Source organism: Corvus moneduloides, chromosome 1, assembly GCF_009650955.1.
Source record: "Corvus moneduloides isolate bCorMon1 chromosome 1, bCorMon1.pri, whole genome shotgun sequence".
NCBI classification, from domain to species: Eukaryota; Metazoa; Chordata; class Aves; order Passeriformes; family Corvidae; genus Corvus; species Corvus moneduloides.
The window spans coordinates 20938295-20958212 of NC_045476.1; the positions used below are offsets into that span (position 1 = coordinate 20938295).

Sequence of the window (19918 nt, forward strand, 5' to 3'; positions counted from 1 at the left end):
CAGAACCGCACCTCCCGGCTGGGCTCCCGGGGCGGGCGGCGGGGAGGCCCGCGGGCTCCTCGCACCCCTGGGGCAGCGCCCGCCGCCAGCACCGCTGCTCACGGCCTTTCCGTGACTGCCGCTGTCTTGCCCGTCGCGGCCGCGGCTTCGCAGCAGCGAGCGGGGATGGAAGTCCCTCTCCCTGCCCAACCCCGGCAGGAAAACCTTTTTTGCTGTGGTGTTACGTGTCCTTCGTGCTCTACCCGTTACTGACATTGATGATTTTTTTTTCTTTAACCCACATCATCACTGTTAAACAAATACAAATATCACGTCCCCAAAGACGGCGAGACCGAGAATTGCCTGGTCCACACCGGGCTTTACAAGTTTTTCTGTTGTCTGGCGGGAATCCTCTGTTGGTCGCAGGGAAAGGGAGTGAGGGAGCCGGAGTTGGAAAAAAATCCTCGCTGCCAGAATCCTTGCCATCCTTGAGTTAATAAAACACAAATCAACCGTGGGTCGGAGTTCTCGGAACGGGGCAACGACATTGAGCTGCGGAAAGCGGAGGTCCGCAGCCCTTGGGACGTGAGGGCAGGTTCTTCTCCAGGCGTCCTCCAGGCAGGAGACGGGCAGAAAAGATGAAAAAGAAACTGTTTATAGTAAAATAAAGGAAATCCGTTTCAAGTACCCAGAGTAGGAGCAAGAACGTTAAAAATTAACAACGGAAACAGGAAACACTTATCTGAGTAAACATTGTCTCAGAATTTCACCGTTTTAAAATTGGGAGGGCGCGAGGTGCTCGGCGGGGCCGCCGTAACTCTCCTCCCGCTGCGGTACCTGCGGCGGGGGCCGCCGCCGACCGCCCCGCGCCGGGGCCAGAAATCGGAGCCCGGCACGCCGAGACAACCCGATCCTCGTCAGCCGGTTTGGTGGCAAAGATCGGAACTGCAGGAGTTCCTGCGTGGTGAGAGATGAGCAGTCCAGAAGTGATGTTTGGAAGGCAGGAGCATTCTGCCGCCGGGGCAAAGGAACCGGCGGTTCGGGGCCGCGGCGAAGAAGAAAAGCGCAGGGTTGGCGGAGGCGGAAGGAAAAAGAATTCGCCCGGGTACCGGCCATGGGAAGACTTGCTTTGGCTGCCCTTTGAAAATCCCCAGCGAAACGAGCGACTCCTGGGGCAGCGGTGCGGCAGCGGAGGTGACGGCGGCGTCCCGGCGGCCGTGGCGAGAGAACCAAAGGCATCGCCTCCTCCCTCCGGCCGGGCGCCCGCCGCTGCCGCTGCCTCCGTCGTCGGGTTTCTGTGCCCCCATCATTCAAAAATCGGGGAGCGTCGTCTTCGCGCGGCATTTCGTAGAGCTCCCCCGGTGCTGCACGGGTCCCCGGCACCTCGGCGATGCCGCCCGCCGCTCCCCTCTCCTCCCCACGGGACGCTGCCTGTGTCGGAAATATGCCGGCAGTACCCGTCCGCCGGCATCTGTTTTCTGGAAGTCATGGGCGCAGGTTGTTGAGAGAAATGGTCAGTGCTGGGGAACAACCATCTCGACTCACCAAGCTCGTCATGCTCCCCTTTCTCTCCCGACATGTTTCTGCATTCCTTCTCCCTGTTTCTGCCCGTCTTCTCCAGATGCGTATGGAGCTTTTCATGCTCCCTCTGTTGCTTTCCCCGGGGCTGGATCCCAAGTCGTGCCGGACACAAAAGCGCTGCTTGAAGCTGCAGGCAGCTGAACCAGGGCGGAAAATTTGGTCGGACGAAGGTAGAAAAACATCCTTTTCCAGCGGGCACAGACTACCCTTGCCTCTACCCTTGACCAGATTGCTCGTTGAACAAGCTCAGGAAAATGCAGCAGACTTCGCCTTTATCCCTCCATCTGTATAAACGCAACGTTGGATAATGAAAAGATTCCCCTTACATGTACCGAGCGGAGATTTCTTTCCTATCAGGGAGAGAATTTAGGTACTTGCGAAAGGAAAACCTGTCAGTATGTATATGCAAAGGAAAATATTGTGAAACCGGGAAGGCTGACATAGCAGCTTCACAAGTAGAGCACCAAGATGCTATCTTTGATCGTCCTCCCAGTTGTGCTTAGCAGTATATACGCATCGCAGTGCCATCTGCGCAGGACCAGCAGCAAAACAAAAGTTTCACATGGCAGCACAAACATCCTCGGCGGCTTCTGCAGCTCGGCAAGAGAGCTATGAGAGCGTTTGTTCTTGTTCAGACAGGAGATATCAAATTGGGAGATGTCGAAAATACTGTAAGAGCTTAGTAAATCTCGGAGGGAAATATCCAACTCCTGTTCCACTGCCGAGTGCTTCACGGGCACTCCACAAAGACCGAGAATAGTTCCGTATTGATGCTAAAAGTCGTGATTAACGGCTACTTCCAGTAAAATTAAGCACATTTTCATCAGTGTGCTAACGTACAAGACTCTGCTGCAGGTTCAGGGCTGGTTTTTAGGCAAAATAATTCAACCAGTACAGTGTGATTCACTCATGTAGCTGAGGGAATCGTGCCAAGATAGACATTCGGTCGCATTGAAAGATATCTTTGTATTAAAATGTATTTAGTTCCACTGGGGCTTTAAAAAGTAACCCAGGGCAGCACAGGCAGAACATGGCCCTTGCCATGACAAAAATCTAGTTCTTCCCTGCCCAGGCAGTGCAGTTTTAACAGGGGCTAAGTTTGAACACATAGGAGGTCAAACCTGTGGCTGACTGGGATATGAGGATGCACCACTTGCTTATTTTCAAGAATAAGCGGGGTCAAATAAAGAACAGCAAATGTTTTCAAGACAGGCAACCAAAACAAATCACTACAATTTCTAGGGTTTTTTTTTCTTTGTTATTTTAGAATGCTATAGTGTTCTGTTCACTAAAATCTTTGTTACACCCAGAAATACTTCCCCTAAGAACAAGATGTTTGTCCTTTAACACCACATTATCAACAGAGGTAATTTGCTACTTTTCAATGGATTATCCCTTTTATTTGTTTATTTCTTTGATCAGCTATAAATGAAAGTTATTCGTGTATATAAAACTGAAGTTTTTACTGTTGAAATTGAACTGTACATGTTTACTACAGGAAAAAATATCAACTCTTGTTTAACAAGACATATACATCAATAAGCAATAATCTCGTGGAGGATTTGCAATCACCTGGTCTATAAAAACAAGCAGGACAAGTAACAGCAATTTATATGCAAAAGTAATGATTTAATGACTATAAGCAAGACAAAGCAATAAGAATTGTGCTTCTTTTGCAGACTGGAGACAATGAAATGTTTAACTACAATTTTTCCGTACAAACATGAAACAATATCCATATAGAATAAACACCCTCACAAATGTATAACTGATGGGTGATGAACACACACAAAGTTCGACCAAAGCAAAGCACAAACTGAAAAGTGTTCTGGGCTGTTCATACTTCATGGTGGAAAAGGTTCCTCCTATTGAAAAAACCCCACCCTTAGAAGCCTCTAATAAAATGCACCTACTTGCAGGCCATTAAAGAGAAGGCATTCTCCACAATTTATTGGAAATATTAAAGTACCAGTTAAATTTTAATGAAGTTAGTACTGTACCATATACATACATATTAAAACAAATTTAGATAAAATGCCTTCATCCAGCCCTTGCTGGTTCCTTAAAATTTATATCAAATAGTTTATGGCTTCTATAATGATTCCATGTGCTTTTAAAAACACAGTCCCACCACACCAAATAATAAAAAGGTAATCAAACAGGTCTAAAACTTCCATGTCCCTTGATTTTTTTTTTTTTTTTCACTGTATCGCTTCAACATTTGGTAAAGTAAAAATATTCCATTTGGAAAAAAAAAAAGACAAAGCGAGTAAAATCCTTTTAAGATTGCCAATTGCCTCCAGGTTATCAGAGACTTGACTGTGCTTTCCCAATACTGTAGCTCTCACACACAACGTGTTTCTTGCAGTATGAGCAAAGCTCAAACAGGCGGCATCTGCAAGGGTCGAACCAGTTTAGAAATTTAACAACCATATCATGAGTGCATGAAACACAATATTTTCTTTATAGTATTTATAAATATATCATACAATACTGTTTCCTGTTATGTCATATACCAATATGGCATTGTACAATAAGCATAATGCCATCTGATTCTTACAAAAGCGAATCATTTAAACAAGTCAGTAAATAAAACGGTAATACCCGCTTTTAGGCATACAGATTGTAAAACTGAAGTTTTCTTTTGATCGGTTCTGCGCAGCAACAGAGAAGTAAAAGATGCAACATAAGAATCAAAATGGCTAATACGCAAAAATTGTTATTCACAGTGACATGGCTACATATATGCATTTTTCTATGCATATTCTTTCAATTTTGTTGGATTTCAAGATGAAAAAGCACTTGCTTTCTACAGGTTCACAAAACAGTATAAGAACAATAACAATCGAAGAGAACGCAACGGAGGAGTTAGTCTGGATTAACAAACTACTTCCCAGGATTTGTATTGACTTCTGGAGTCTCCTGGCTCCAGATGATGGGGACAGAAACAACTCCACATCATTCAGAACAGGTGAAGGTGTAACTTTTGTTTGCTTCCCAGTCCTCTGAAAACAATTTACATTTCAATCTTGCGTTTCCATTAACGTCCATCCTGAATGTCACCTAGTCCGCCTTTTATAGCCAAGTTCAGTGTTACTACAAAAGAAAGCAATTTGGATGATAGTCACATGGATTAGCATCTATAAAGCTGTAATGGCATGGAGAAATCTATATAAAGGAGGGGTGAGGGTGGTAGCCTGGTTGGCGCATCAACCAGATGAAGTGGCTGAGGAGCCGTTTATTGATGTTTTCCGAGCTCTGTTGGTAAAGGAGGACTGGTGGTTACTGTTGGGGCTGCTGCTGGTGCCATTCATGGTGCTGGAGATGTGGGGGAACTGGGGGTGAGGAGACTGGACTGGCGTGCTGGGGCTGGGCAAACAGGAGGAGGTGGAGGGGATGCCTCCTGCTGGGCTGCTCGCCTTGTCGCTCCCAGAGTCACTTTCCAGCTCCCCACTGTTATTCAAGCCTTCCCTCTGGTGACTGATCTTCATCCTCTTGCAAGTAGGTCGGACTCGGTATTTCAAGGGCAGAGGCCCATTCTGCAAAGCAAAAGGAAGACCCTGGTAAGTGCCCTGCCCAGGCCATGACCGGCACCCTCCTGGGAGGCACACTGGAAATACTCACCCGCCTCCAGGTATAGATGTAGGCAATATCCATTAGGGTGTAGTAGTCCTTCAAAGGCTCCTCTTCATACATCACATCGATCTGTTCAAGATACGAACCCGTGCATTAAAGAGCATCCAGGCATTTACCCCTAGCACATGACTACTCTGAGGTAAAAGTAGCCCCACTGTCACAGATACCACAAATACATCAAGGAGCAATTTCTTAATACTTTGGTATTTACAGGACTAAAAAAATTACAATGTCACCAAACTCTACAGACAGATATTTTAAACAAAAACCAAATAACGTATGGCACACACCAGAAATATTTGGCTGTTACCACTTGCTGGGACTAGCTGTAATGAGAAAATGAGTCCTACCAAAAAAAAACCCAAAAAAACCAAACACATTTTTTCCCCACGGGTACCTGGAAAGTGTTAGGTATATCCATCTTACTCCGCAGGAACTTTCTTAGATGCATCACTGTCATTGCTGCTGGGCAGCGCAAGTATCTTTTGTCATTCACCTAATGGCACAGTAAAGAAAATCAGTCTACTGAGAACGAGCAATTACTCCCACCAGTGTTGTATTCTAACGTTTCATGTTGAAAAAAGTGCACCTTACTAAATTATGAACTACTTTACAACAATGCCTGCTGTCTTAGAGGGCACATCAGAAATAAGCGGCAAATTACAGTTCTAGAGAAAGTAATTTAAAATTGTAACTGAATTTATATGTAAATATTTGTATTATATTTAATATCTTTTTAGGTTACGTATGCAATAAATATTATTTTCTAATCAATAATTTTAAAAAAATTGTTAAATATTCTTCTCTAACTTTGACAAAAAATCAGATTCTGCTTTAAAAATAATACTACAGGTATTTTTAATTTTAAGAAGTTGCCTGCATATACAGCTGTATGAAGATGTTTTACCTCATCTGTATCTAGTGCCATAACAGCAGGTATGCTTCCTTTGCTCTAGATACACATACCTACATATTTTTCTCAGCTACAGACCTGCCCCAAAGTTGTGTGTGTGTGTGTGATATGTTTCCTCTGGAGTAAAAGAAAGTTATTTACCTCTTCCTTTGATTTTTCTTTGTCCTTATTTCCTTTTCGCTCCAGTCTGTGAGAAGAAATTACACAATTACAACAACAAAAAAAAATACAGGTACTGCCAAACAGGTAAACATAAAATTTTGCCATTCTGGAACTTGCCTATTCTGGTCAAAGAATTCAATGGATAAGCTTATTATCTCGTCGTCTGTTATAATTCTTTTGTCTTCATCAGCCACTTCTCCTCTGTCTTCATTAGAGCCATTGGCAGCTGCACAGAAATTTCCACAATAATTTACATTTTGAAATTCAAATCAGGAAGAACGGCTATTCTCAGTAACAAGAAAAAAAGATCTTCACAGTAAGATAATGAATGAAAGCTACCTGACTGTTAAAACAATAAACTTTTATTATGCTGACTTAACTTCTTAAAATTCTGTGACAGTAATACATCACTTGTAAGTTAAAAAGGAAACAGTAAAACATCTAGATCAATGCGACATATATTAAAGTTGCGAATGAGAAGCTTTTACCATCAGCCGACGGATGAGCAGCATAAAAATCCCTTCTTCTTTTCATTTCATCTAGATGGAAAAGCATATATTTTTCTTTTAGTAGTTACAGAGTAACTCACGGTATTGACATAGGATAGCGGTTCTGGTTTTGTTTTTCTGCTCTTAAGAAAATACCTGATTTAACTACTTACTTTTGAAAAGGCCTGGCACTAGCTTGTATACAATATCTTGGAGAGTTTTATCTGACCTGAAAAAAGAACAACCCCAAAACAAAATTAAGCAGATGAAGCAATATTTTAATCCGAATGGCAGCTCCTCACTTATAAACTTTCACAACAACGAGGCATCTTCTACAAAGTGGGAGGCCAGTCATAAAAAGTTAACTTACAGGACCTTGTAATCAAACTAACCCTGCTCTAGATACCAGTCTGAACCAAAACTCATCTGTGTTACCACAACTGAAAAAGAACTCTCTCAGACTGAAGGCAGGCCTTAAAAACTACATGTCCTCCCTAGAGAGCAAAATGCAGTGCTGACAAGAAAAATGTTTCTGAAAGGCAAGTGATACTTTAAAGGATTTTGCCTCTTAGTTTGGAAAGTTGCAGCAGTTTTCATGACTAGGAGCTGTTGGAGTGATGCATGTCTCGGAGATACAGAAAGTAGAGGCAAGAACTGTCGGGGTGGTATATGTGAGAATGGGGGAGAGGGAAGAGGCATCAGTGACTGGCTATGCTAAAAAAGACCAACAATAACTTTCTGTCTCACATCTAGAGGCATCTTCAGTTTCAATCAGTGAAGAAACTCCAAAGAGAGCACATACACGAGTTAGCTTGTAAATTGACAAGCCCTTTCAGATTTAAATTGCAGACGAAGAGATAACATTGACACCGGTCTCCCCATATAAAGCAAAACGAGAGATGCAGTGTGCACTTCGCAACTTTCTCCTACCTTATATTCAAAAGCGGTCGAGTTTTGTGAACTTGGACATCACAAATAGGACAATACTTGCTGGTCTCCAAGTAACGCACGATACAGGTCTTACAGACTGTAAGTCAAACACCACAGGCTTTTAGTGATGCTCCTAGGTGCCACTCAGATATGCATAGATAAAGGTGCGATTTTCTAAACTATGCAAGCTAGAGCAAATCGTCCATTGTCAGCAACACACAGCTTAAGCTAAACAACTACCCAAATAAGCTGCAATTACCATTAAAAGGAGACGCCTATAGTACATATATTATTACTTTAACAAAGACCGTAGGGCCGTCCTCAGAAAATCTGCACCGCGGCGGGAACACCTACTTCCCCTCCCGTCGGGGAGGAGGAGGACGGCGGTCCCGAGCCCCTCGGGGGCTTTGGGCTTGGGAGGATTTTTTTTCGTGTGTGTTCCCGGGATGCCGGGAAAGGAGGGAAGCGGCGAGGGAAAAACGCGGAGCGCCCGGTCGTACTTACAGGAGTGGAGGCACTCTATGATGGTTGTTGCATCAATGAAGTACCCGCCGCAGAGCACGCACATGAGATGGGGGTTTAGCTCGGTTATTTTGATTCTGGTTGTTCGGTGCATTTTGGCGTGGCGAGGAGCGGCTCTGAAAGACACACACACACAGAGGACCGGTCAGCGGGGACGAGCGCGGCGGCGTCCCAGGTGCCGCGGTCCGGCGCGTCCCCTTCCCCCGTGCATCGCATCGCATCCCCCGGCGCAGGGGAAGACCAAGCACTGAAGACGAAGGGGGCGGCGGCGCGGGGCCGGGCGGCGGGCGAGGGCCGGTCCCGAGGCCGGCGGGGCGTCCCCGCACCGCACCGCCCCGGGCCGGCCTGGGCGCAGCCCCGCGGAGGGGCGGTCGCTCCGCGGCACCCACCGCGCCGTTCCCCGGCGGGCACGGGCCGTTCCCCAGGCGCGGCGGCACCAGCCGGCTCGGGCTGCGCTGGCGGCTCGGCGGCGATGCGGCGGGGAGCTCCGGGGGCGACACGACGGGCACCGGGCTGCCGGCGAGCAGCACAAAGGGGAACCAGCGCCTCCCGGTGCGGCTGCCCTGGCATTTCCGGAGAGCGGGGAGGGGCGGCGGGGGGAGGGACGGCGGGGGGGGGGGGGACACACACGCACCTCGGAGCGGGGCCGGGCACCGGGGTGGCGGGGCCGGCCCGCCGGGGGGGGTCCGGGCGGCTGCCGCTGCGGCTCGGTGCCGATCCGGATCTGCTCCGCTCTCCGAGGGGGTTGCTATAGCAACTTACACTTACACTTGGCATCCTGCCACCGCTGGGAACACACGAGAGCCGGGCGGGGGGCGGCCGGGGGGGCGGGCCGGGCCGGGCCGGGCCAGGGGGTGGGACGCGGGGCCCGGGGGCTGGCGGAGGGGGTAGAGGAGCCAAGGAGCCCGCGGGGGTCTGGGAGCCCGGCTGCGAAGGGAGGGGAGGGGGAGGGCGGGAGCGGCCCGGGCGGGGTCGGCTGCCACAGCCCGGAGGGTGCCCGGGCGCGGTGCGGGGCAGCCCGGGTGGCGGGGGCGGCCCCGGGCTTTGGGGTCTCAGCCTGGCGGAGGCGAGTGCCAGAGGCTCCTCCCGAGCCTCGGCCATTTCGGATCCTCTCAGGGGCCTCTCTCCACGTCGACTCGGTGCGAGGAGCTGGTCTGAGATAGCTCCTCTCCCCCTCTGCTCCCTCCCTCTCTCCGGCGAGCAGAACCGTGCCGCGCTCCCGGAGACCGAGCCCCCTGCACCGCCAATGGGGTGCCGAGCCCCAGCTCCCGCTCCACCGCGCCGGCATCCCCGCTCCCTCCTTCTCTGCTTTCCTCACTTTTCTCCTTCCTACCCTTCTCTCCCCCCAGCTCTTTTTCTTTCTCCTTCTTTCCTTCTCCCACCTTTTGACGCTTGTTTGAAAACCATCCCGCAGACGAGGCGAGCGCAGTGCAAAGTTTTGCAAAAGGTGTAAAGAGATTTGCAGCACCAGAGTAAGATGCTTGGACGGGAGAAAACAAGTCTCCGGATCCTTAAGCAACCCCCCTTTTCAGCAATAAACCACACCGAGAGGGGGGAAAAAAGCCCAAACCGACTTTAAACGGTACATTAGTGACAACATGCGAAGGACCATGTGACCAGATCATTCCTAAAGCTAAATCAACACCTTGTCAACACAATGCAGCGACAAGAGTGAAAAACAAATGTCATTTTCACAGTCTGAAACCCATAAAACCCCATCGCATGTACTGGCACCAACACTAGATGCACACATACTGTTTAAAATGAGAGGGAATAAGAGATAAAGGGAAAAGTACACACGAGGAAAAAGCCCTGTCAGACACGTCAATAGCAGAGTAAATTATTTTCTGTCAACCAGATCCTAAAAAATATAATGTAACAGCGTTGCTCCAGTCCAAGCTATTAATTTCCCCAGGTCGGTGCTCCCAGCATATCAGCTCCCGTTTTTGGTCCCCTCTCCTCCCGAGGCAGAGCTAGCGAGCCACCTCTCACCTCAGCATCGTATGCTCGAGATGCGAGGTTTCCTGCAGCCACTCGCGAACTTCAGTGTTAGGCAGCGAAAAAAGAAAAAAAAAGAAAAAAAAAAGAGGCAACACACTAAGCTTTCTAAAAGCTTTGAACGTCGGCCAAACTGCCCAGGACAGGGGTACAATATTCGTCAGAAGTGTGCACAGCGCCAACGAGCGACCCCGACCAGGAAACTTCTCTGGCTGCTGCAGGAGAACCCTCGAGTGAGCAGCAGATAAAACTCCCCAGCATCAAGCCACAGCCGGCCAGCACACAGAAAAGCGAAGTTGCCAGAAGTACCAAGACAGATCAGGTCCCCAAAAGCTGTTCCCAGCACCGTGCGGGAAAGCAAGACCCCCGCTGCATTGTACTGCGGTTTAAATGTCGCTTTCCAGGGTCCCTGACCCTCCGCTTCTTCCTTTTTAAACTGATACCGAGGTTTTTGCTTTTCCCAGAAAAGGCAGAGACGGCGTCTCTGCACGCCTCTCTGAAGAACCCAGTGCCCTGAAGCCGGCGGCTCTGGAGTCCCTTTAGGTACTTACCCATGGGACAGGCTTGCTTTCACGGTTCTGTGTCTTATTTGTTCAAGTCACTACCTTATAATTCATAAATATCTAAACCAAAAAAAAAACCCCAGCAGTGACCGAGGTCACACAAGCCGGCTGACCGAGAATTCCTTCCCAACCCTGACAGACTGGGACAAACCTTTCAAGACATTAACGCGTTTATTTCACGCAGGCATAGCCCCTTCCTAAATGGAGGGGGATTAAATTCAACCGTGAAACCTGTTTTGTCGAAGCAACCCCTAAATGCGGGTTATTTATTGCCCAAAGTTAGCACATTTTCAGCGCACTATGAGCTATCTTGAAAATCAGTGATTTTCCCCAGCAAGCTGAACTAGACACCAAATTTCTCCCCAAAAGCGACCCGCACAGGCACACGCGTGTCTGTGCCTGCGGGGATGTAACATGAACGCAGCACATTTTACTACAGCAGCCTGAGTTTAATATCTTGGTACGAGGGAAACCCTTTCAGATGTTTTTTCTGCTCCTGCTGATCACACGGTGAATGCCAACACAGAAATACAAACAGCCTCTTAGCCAGGACAATATATATTTACACATTGACACATGGAACAACTAAACGTAAAATATACATAGATAATACTTGCTAGAAGTAAACGCTGCCAGCCAACCGATTATACAAAGGCCTTAAACAAGTTATGTCAAAATAAAGAAAAACAGAAGTGCATTCTCCTGCTAAGAATCACCTACATTATTAAAAATCCATAAAGGCAATAAGCTATCAAACCTTGCTCGACAGGTCTCTAACAGAAAATACATACATAAAAATAGGAGCATCGCTCGGGTAGGTTTTGTGTACTTTGCACCCATCTCCTCTCGGAAAACTCTCATCAGGAATAAAGCAGCCGTCATTCTACATCTTCACCCATTATCAGCCAGAGCCACTTGTACTATCGAGCCTGTTATTACTCTTTCGCTTAAGAATGGCCGCATACGTTTTAAAGGAGAGGACAGTAGTTCTTTCAGAGAAGGCACACGAAGCTCAAGTATCTCTGCCCAACTCGCTGCAGCGAGAAAAGACCTGAATATTGGCAACAGAGTGCAAAAGGACTCCAGTCTCTTAAATCACCTCCCTGGGACTAGGCATAAGACACAATCTGTCTACTTTAAAAAAATACACTAAAATGTTAATTTTGTAATAGCGATCAGGTAGGTCAAGACTTCGTGTCTCTGGCAAAGTGCAACCCAAGTTTCAGTTTCCAGGACGGACTGCACAGAGTCACTCAAAGTAGTTTTACTGGACTGTACTGAACGTCCCTGGTCTTAAGGACAGTCCCATAAGAGAAGCTGCTCTCATCACTACAGACTACGCAAAAAAAAATTCTTTTAGTACCAAGCTTGCAAATGGGCACATATGCCCAGGTTTTCTTCAACTTTTCTGGAGAGTGGAGGAGTGAATCAAAGTTTTTAGAGGCTGAAAAGTTACTACCTCACTTTTATGGAAATGCGATTTTTTTTCCTGCTTATTTTCACCTGATATTTGCACATGTTTACAGCAATCACACAGAAACATCCCGCTTTATATATTGCCAAGGCCATTCAATTATAAAAACGTAACACCAGCAGCTTTCAAGTACTGCCCATAAGCAGCACGAGGAGCCCACTCGTGACATCTTTAAGATCTGACAAAGTATTTAATGTAAATCTACCCTTCCCGGGCTCAGGGGGGAAAAAAAATACCAACCAGAGAAAAGAAATTCACACACGCCACCCCCCCCTCCGCGTCCCGCAGACACATCACCTTTGCTCCAAAGGCTCCAGCAAACCGCACGCCCCAGCTCCCCAAGACCGCATTAAAAGTGCTGTCCTTACCCCCCAAAAAAGTTATTTCTCGGTGTTGACCACCCCTTGCCTCTCCCAGTAGGCACAAACCCCTAAAGTTTACCATTTAGAGCAGAAATGTAAGAGGAGACATTGGAAACAACTGGGAACCGCCATCTTACAAAACCCATCCCAATTTCACAGAAGTACTTGTCCAACTTAAGTTAATAACATTTTCTGCTGGGTGCCCCGGCGCCTAACAACCCCCCCAGGAGGATCGCTACCCCCGCTGGCTCCGTCTCTATAAAATGGGTGCGTTATCTGACATTTTAACCTCCCCCAGACACATTTCTTTCGGGGAGGACTGAAATCACTTGACCCAGGCAGCTCCAGATTTCACGAACGTCCCTGTTTAATCAAAATCTGCCTTTAAACAAAGGGCGCTCGGGCCGGGCTGGCAGCAGGGTCGGGAAATATAAATATTCTCCTCGGGGGCCATGTGCACAGAAAGGTTTTAGGGGGCGTCTGGAGAAAGAAAGGAACTAAAATTTGCAAATGTGGGTGCGTAACGCGAGCGAGTGCACAGGCTGCTGCTGCTGCTGCTGCTGCGTGTCTGTATGTGTGTGTGTAGCTAGAGCAGCCTGTCAGCGCTTTTCCCATACGGAGAGCTCGGGGGACACCTAGGCGCCCCTTTGCAGCCCCCAAACCGGCCGAAAACCGCCGCCGAGCCCCCTTCGCCCCCCGCCCTTGGTAAGGCGGACACCTCGCTTCATACGTACCCGGAAAACGGAGCCGGTGGGTGATGATCGGAGCGGCCAAAAAAGACAATGAAAGTTAAAAGTCGTTCAGCAGAAAATGAATGTGAGCCAAGCGGCCATCTTGAAATGAACTGCAGACGCTGTCAATTGCAATAAGCTTATTGCCGCCGCCGCCGCTGCGCTCCGCTCATTTTAGTTACAGAACGCCCGGGTCTCCTCCGCTCTTCGCGGGCCCTTCTCGCTCGCTCCCTCGCTCTCTCGCTCCCTCCGAGTTGGCCGCCCGGGCGGCTCAGGCGCTGGGAGCGCAGAGTCTCCCTGGTCCGGATGGGTCCTCTCTCCACCAGCCCATTGTCTCTCCCTCTGCCCCCCGCTCCGCCTCGCGGCCTCGCTCGCGTTCCTTCTTTTATTATTATTGTTATTATTACGAGTATTATTGTTGTTGTTATTTCATAGTTGGTGGCGGGGACCCGGGGAGGGAAGGAGGGCGGGCGGGCAGGCGGGCGGGAGGAGGGCGGAGGAGGGAAGAATGCAACGCTGAAGGCACACAGTGGAAACTGACACCGTCCCCAAAATGGCTCGGAGTTCGCCCGCCCCGCCAGCGTCACGTGGGGCGCCTCATTCCTTAAGGGCGGCCTGGGAATTAGCGGCGCTGCCGCCGGGGCCCGGCAGCCTCCCCGTGACCCAATCCCGCAACCCGGCCGCCTCCTCCCCCTCCGCCTCCCCCCTCCCTCCCCTCCCCCGCCCCGCCACCCCCTCCCTTCTTTTCCCTCCCTCCCTCCCCTCCCCCCCGGCCCTGCACGCGCTCGCCCGGCGCGCTGCCGATGCCTCCTTTTCCTCCTTTTCCTCACCGCCCGCCCCGACCCTCGGCCCGCTCCGCGGCTGCCGCCCGCCTCCCCCCGCCCCCGCGCAGCCCCAGTGTCTACCGCCCTCCTTCCCCGCGCTCCCTCCGCCCGCGTCGCGGCTCCCCTTCAGCGCCTGTGCTCCCCGCTCTCGCTCCGCGCTCCCCGCCCTGCCCGGCGCTTGCCCTCTCCATCCTTGCCTCGCCGCGCCCGCAGCCCCACAGCCCAACACGCCCGCCGGCCCCACACGCCGCCCGTCACCCTGCCCCCGCAGCCCTCGCCTCCCTCCGCGCACTTGTTGCGCGCTCCCACCCCCGGCCGCCCCGCACGCCCCGTCCCGCCGCGGAGGGACCTCCGGGGATCCGCACCGCGGCCTCGCGCCTCCGCCACCGCGTGCGCGCTGCCGCGCGCCCCTCGCCCCCGCCGCGCCCGCCCGGGGGCCGCGCGGAGCCGCCGGCGTCGAGGTGACGCGTCCCCTCGAGGGCCCGCGCGGACGCTTTTCCGCCCCGAGCGGCGGTGGGAGCGGGTGTCGCGGGGTCCCCGCACCCCGCGGGCGGGACGGGCAGCCGCCGGAGCGGGAGGGAGCGAACCGGGGAAAACCCTCCCGGTGCTCGCCTCCGGCGAGGACAAGACGCCGCCCGCCGCTCGGGCGCGGAGGAACGGAGAGGAAAAGCTCGGCTCCGCCGGCGACCGACCGGCCGCCGCCGCGCATCCTCCGCGGGGCAGCTCTCTGTCGCCGGCAGGTACGGACGGACCGCGCCTCGGAGCCCCTCCGCACCTGCCCGCGGGAGCGAGCGGCCCCGCGGAGACCACCGGTTCCGCGCGCGGCCCAAGGCGATCGGGAGATGCTGGGAGCCAGCCCGCCGTCGAGCCGGAGTCGCCACCCGGCTCCGCTCCGTTCCGCGGACTCTTGCCGGCCTCCCGTGAGGCGCCCCGGGTCCACAAGATTAAACCGAATCCTTTCTTGTCCCCCGCACCGGGGTCCAACTTTTACTCGTAGGAGACACGCAAGATCGGCTGGAAATGACAAAGCGCGGCGCGCGATTTAGCAAACGCGCCGTAGCCGCGGCACGGGAAGAAGGCACTTTCGCCTCACTGAGCTGATCTAACGTGTAGCAGCTTACTTTTAGGTACAGCAAATTCGTCAATAGAAATTGCACAACAGGAGCAAATAAACTTTTATTAGATTATGGAGAAAAATAAGCAGTGACAGTTGTAAAAACATACAAAATAAGACAGAAGGAATACCTTGATGACAAAACAGTTCAGCAAATATTTAACAGAAGTTGTTAAAAAAAATTACATGAGCAAGTAATACCCAGTGCAGACGTAAAAAAGTTGTTTCACTTAATTCACATGCAAGGGCTTTAAAAAAACCCAGTTTGCATCAAGAGATGAAAGACATTTGTCATTTAGGAGACACTTAGGAAGGAGAGTGCTTCAGCAGGCTCACACCTTCCTTTAATCACATCTGAGTCGCTCGTTCTAGACTTTTTGCAGCATCTTTTAGTTTTCCCACTAAGTCCTAAGAGATGAAATAAAGTCTTAGAATAAGCATATTTTTAAAAGGTCAGCTAGAAGAACAGAATACTTTTTTTATACACAGACGCAAGTGAAGCCAGCACCTCATAGCATGAAGAAGTGTTGCAACTGATGAACAATGCAAGCAAATAATTAAATAGCTCTGTATTTTACAATGTAGTCAGAAAAGTGGGAACTGAATGAAAACACTTTTAAAAATGTATTTGCTCCTAAAATACATCATTGCTATTAACACATCGATTTTATTGGTATTGCCACACTGGCTAATGCTGACATTTGCTTCAGGCTTTGAAGTACTACATGGATTTCTAAAACACTGAAAATATTTTGAGTGCAGTTTTGTACCAGGACCATTCTCCAGCCAAAGCACATCAGATTTTGCTATGTGTCAGCAACAGAAACACTCGTTACTGACAAAAGGGCAACTTTTGAGACACATTTAAGAAGATGAGGTGTAAACCTTAAGTTTTAATATCTTGCTTTTCCTCTCCCACCAACCCCTCTTCCCGATCCTCCACAGTTTGGTCACTTCCAAGCATTACAATACCTCTATTGTTCAGTTACACATTTAAATCACTAAACAAAGATCAACGTTTGTTTCAGGACATTTCTTACATGTCATTAACACCACTGAAGAGCCTTCAGTTCCTTCTCTATTTTTAATCATGACACATTTAAGTCACTGAACTAGCTTCTTTAATAATTTCTCTAAAGCATGGGAAATCAGAGTTTCAGAAAATGATGAATTTCCTCCCACACATACATATGGATTACAGTTATGAAAACAGGCAAAATATTTATGCACGTATGTAAAACACTACCCACGCAACTAAATTCAGTTACTTTGCAACTTTATTTGAAATAGACAGTAAAAATACACTTGGATAACTTTTATGGAAAATTCTCTTACCCTCCCAGTACTGGATTTTTTTTTTTTTTTTAAGTAATAGTATATATGATTTCATTTTGATTGGCAAGCTGTTAAAAACATGTACATCCACAACTGGGGCTAAGTATAGGATGATGAAGGAAACAAGTACCTGTAATTGCTCCATTGTACAACTAAAACTAACATCTGGGTGTGATCCTGAATCACTGCTCTGAAGGGGAAAAAAAAAGCAAAGAAACAGCAATGTCTATTTTATTTTAAAAAAGAATGAATTGCATTTTTCCTTTGAGGGTGCTGGGAGTACAGTACCTCTACGTTTAAGGTCACCAAATAGGAAGGCTGGTGAGTTTTATGAAGTTGATTGTTCTACATTAAAAACAAAGAACACGTAAAAAAGCCAGGTCTCAGCATTAAAACAGACTAAAGAAACACCTTGATTTGTTAAAATTACCTTGATCTGATATTCCAAGCGCCAAGACACATCAGTTACATGGAGAGGAGATCTGCCTATGCTGAAAGACAAAACAATTACAAGTTCCTTACGCTAAAAGAAAAGGTCATTTTTCTAAAGCCGTCATCAATAAAGAACTTGTTCATGATCCTGGTAATGCTTCTTGGGAAGCTCAAAAAGGTTTTTTTAGAGTAGAATTCCAAATGAAGGAAAGTTTCAACAGCTGTTTTCTAGAGTTTGTTAAAAATGCACTTTATTTTTTAATGGAACAATATTACTCATTTTAAACACCTAAAGTATGAAGAAGTGTCTTCCAGGACAGTTTCAAACTAACTGTAAGTGAAACCATGTTTCTGCTGAGTGATTGACCTACCTTCCCAACATGATTTCCAATGCATCCTTGTTTTTCTGAAGTGAGAGAAAAAAAAATATTTGCTAGGTTCAATAAATTCCTATTAAAGGAGAAAAATTAGTATGTTAAAATTGGTTTAAAAACCTGATATTCGGTGCAAAATTGTTCTATTCTTTCTTTATCCAGTTTACAGTCTTCTAGGCATGTGCTACGGGGAAAAAGAATTTATTAGTTTTCTGTTAACATTAACTCAGCAGTACACTTTTAAGTAACAACCACTAGAAAAATGGTGTAGCTTTCAAGTACAAGTACCTTATAGCAGATATGTCAGCTTTCTGCTTCCCTGCCTCCAAAATACACGTTGCAGCCGCAGCATGGCAATGTTTTAATACTGTAGGGTCAATATCTTTCAGGTCTGGATCGTCTAAAATAAATGAATTACTGATGACACACTTATTGGCCAAACCCCAGAACACTGTACCAAAGGTTGCTGCTTGCCCTTTGAACGCTATCTTTCCCACAAAACTTCAAAATGAAACACATTTGGTGTTTCAGAGTGAAAGGACGGAGCAAGTAGGCAAGGTGTGAGGAGGCGGAGGACAAGGTGAGGGGCTGAAGCACTGGCTGGGGCAAGCCGTACCAGGCGGGGCTGTGCGGCGCTGCGCGCCCCACCGCCTCTACATCTCCTTTCCATTAGGAAAAAAAAAATAAATAAAAGGACGGGGAAAAAAAAAAAAAAAAGGAGGAAAACCTCAATTTCCTCTGCGAGCCCCGTCCGCGATCCTCAGCAGCCTCTTAAAGGCGAGGAGCGGGACTGGTGCCACCGGCCGGGAGGGACACCGGGACCGCCCGGCACCGGCGGTTCCCTCCGTCCGCGGAGGCGGAGTCATTAACACCGCAAAATTAATTGCACGGCCGTGCACCCTCGCTCCGGGGCTGCCGTAGGACGTGTCCACGCGCGAAACCCCCCAGAGGGTCGCAGTGGAGCGGCGGGGGAACACTGCCTCCTTAGCCCACCCCACCCCGCGGACACGAACGCGCGGGGGGACCCTTCCCGACCCGCCCCTCTACTTGGGACAGGTCGGAGCTCTAGTGAAGAAGGCGCGCATTAGCGATGACACCCCGCGCAGCGGCACCCTGGAGCCGTCCACGCGCAGGAGCCGCCCCGTGTGTGTGCGTGGGCACCGTCCGGTCCAGCGCGGACACGCGCGTACATTCGCGGAGGCGGATGGAGCCCCGCGCCCGCCTGCGCGCTCCGCGGAGCGGCGCGGCCCGCACCCCCCTCCGCGCCACGCCTTACCCAACCCGGCCTGCGGGTGATCCAGAAGGCTGCGGAAGGCGGCGCGGAGGAGGGCGGCGAACGGGCGGCGGGGGACGCGGCGGGGGTCTCCCAGCAGCCGCCAGCCGCCCTGCGCGTACGGCGACAGCTCCATTGTGGGCGCCGTGACCTTCGACACGCGCCCACGTGACGCGCGCGCAGCTGATCGCGGGCGCGAGGCGGGGCCGCGGCGCGGGGCGGGCGGAGGCGGGCGGAGGCGGTGCCGGTGCGCGGCCGCGGAGCCCCGGGCGGTCCGCGCCTCCTCCCGCTCCCCTGCCCCACCCACCCCCGCCGCTGTCCTCTGCACGCGTACGTAGCGTGACCCTCGTCGCTCCTTGGGGTTTGAAGTGGGAGGCGATGCTGTTTCGTGGGAGATGCGCCGCAAGGGCGTGTTTTGGGGTGTAATTAGCTCTTAATGAATCTTAAAATGCTCATATCTCGTGAAATCCCCAAAGCGCTTGTATCTCAATAGATGTCTAAAGTGCATGTGTCGGTGTGAAGTTTTACAGCCCACAAACGTGCTGCCGGCTGTCTCAAATCCTCAGCAACAGAGCCTTATCCCTTCGTTACATGGAATCATAGAACCATTGAGGTTGGAAAAAACCAAGATCATCAAGTCCAACCCTCTACTAGATACCGCCATGCCCACTCAACCATACCACAAAATGCCACAATCTACTCGGGTTTTTTTGACATTTCCAGGGATGGTGACTCCATCACCTCCCTGGGGAGCCTGTGCCAATGCTTAACCACTCTTTCAGTAAAGAATGCTATTTTGCTTCTGTAATGTCTGTGTGTATCACCAGATATTCCATCTCCCCATGGTTATAGATTTGCATATCAAACCACGTTTTTTACCTGTGGTCATGGCCAGTTGAAATGTCAACTTACTACTAAACTAATTTCTTCTTTCCTAAACTAATTTTTTAACCAGGATTGCTGTTGTATTTTGGCAAAAGGCTTTGCTCATTTTGACATACAACTAATAGTTACAGATAGACAAAACAGCCTTTTGTGGTGATTTAGGAAAGACATACAACTGCTATCTGAAAACATCTCTAGGAAAATCTAATAAATTCTTCACGAGGTATTAACCTCTTATGGTACCATTTTATTCTTAAGTATTGAAACATTGTCATTGTCCTCAAAAATACTAAAGTTAATAACTTAAAAGTAAACAATGAAATAGTGTGTGGTTATATCTCA

At 49.3% G+C, this 19918-nt stretch overlaps 1 protein-coding gene across 3 annotated transcripts; it reads right to left on the reverse strand.

Annotated features, from left to right (window-relative positions):
- Positions 1 to 2947: 2947 nt before the first annotated feature.
- Positions 2948 to 18873, reverse strand: BMI1 (BMI1 proto-oncogene, polycomb ring finger). 3 transcript variants are annotated; one of them, XM_032101439.1, is made up of 15 exons: positions 18695 to 18873; positions 17707 to 17818; positions 17539 to 17602; positions 17416 to 17450; positions 16737 to 16802; positions 15836 to 15842; positions 8194 to 8311; positions 7690 to 7786; positions 6933 to 6988; positions 6760 to 6810; positions 6389 to 6497; positions 6251 to 6296; positions 5594 to 5692; positions 5185 to 5265; positions 2948 to 5099 (listed from the first exon to the last, which is right to left on the reverse strand). In XM_032101439.1, exons 1-15 carry the CDS (start codon positions 18825 to 18827, stop codon positions 4770 to 4772), a joined length of 1404 nt encoding a protein of 467 aa, XP_031957330.1. In that variant the 5' UTR covers positions 18828 to 18873; the 3' UTR covers positions 2948 to 4769. The 3 variants fall into 3 exon arrangements, with proteins under 3 accessions (XP_031957330.1, XP_031957321.1, XP_031957328.1); XM_032101430.1 differs by lacking the exons at positions 15836 to 15842; positions 16737 to 16802; positions 17416 to 17450; ... (1 more) ...; positions 17707 to 17818; positions 18695 to 18873 and adding an exon at positions 13343 to 13973 and having other exon boundaries at positions 8194 to 8327; XM_032101437.1 differs by lacking the exons at positions 2948 to 5099; positions 5185 to 5265; positions 5594 to 5692; ... (5 more) ...; positions 8194 to 8311; positions 15836 to 15842 and adding exons at positions 15315 to 15685; positions 16901 to 16957; positions 17043 to 17103 and having other exon boundaries at positions 16743 to 16802; positions 18695 to 18869.
- Between the last annotated feature and the right edge of the window lie 1045 nt (positions 18874 to 19918).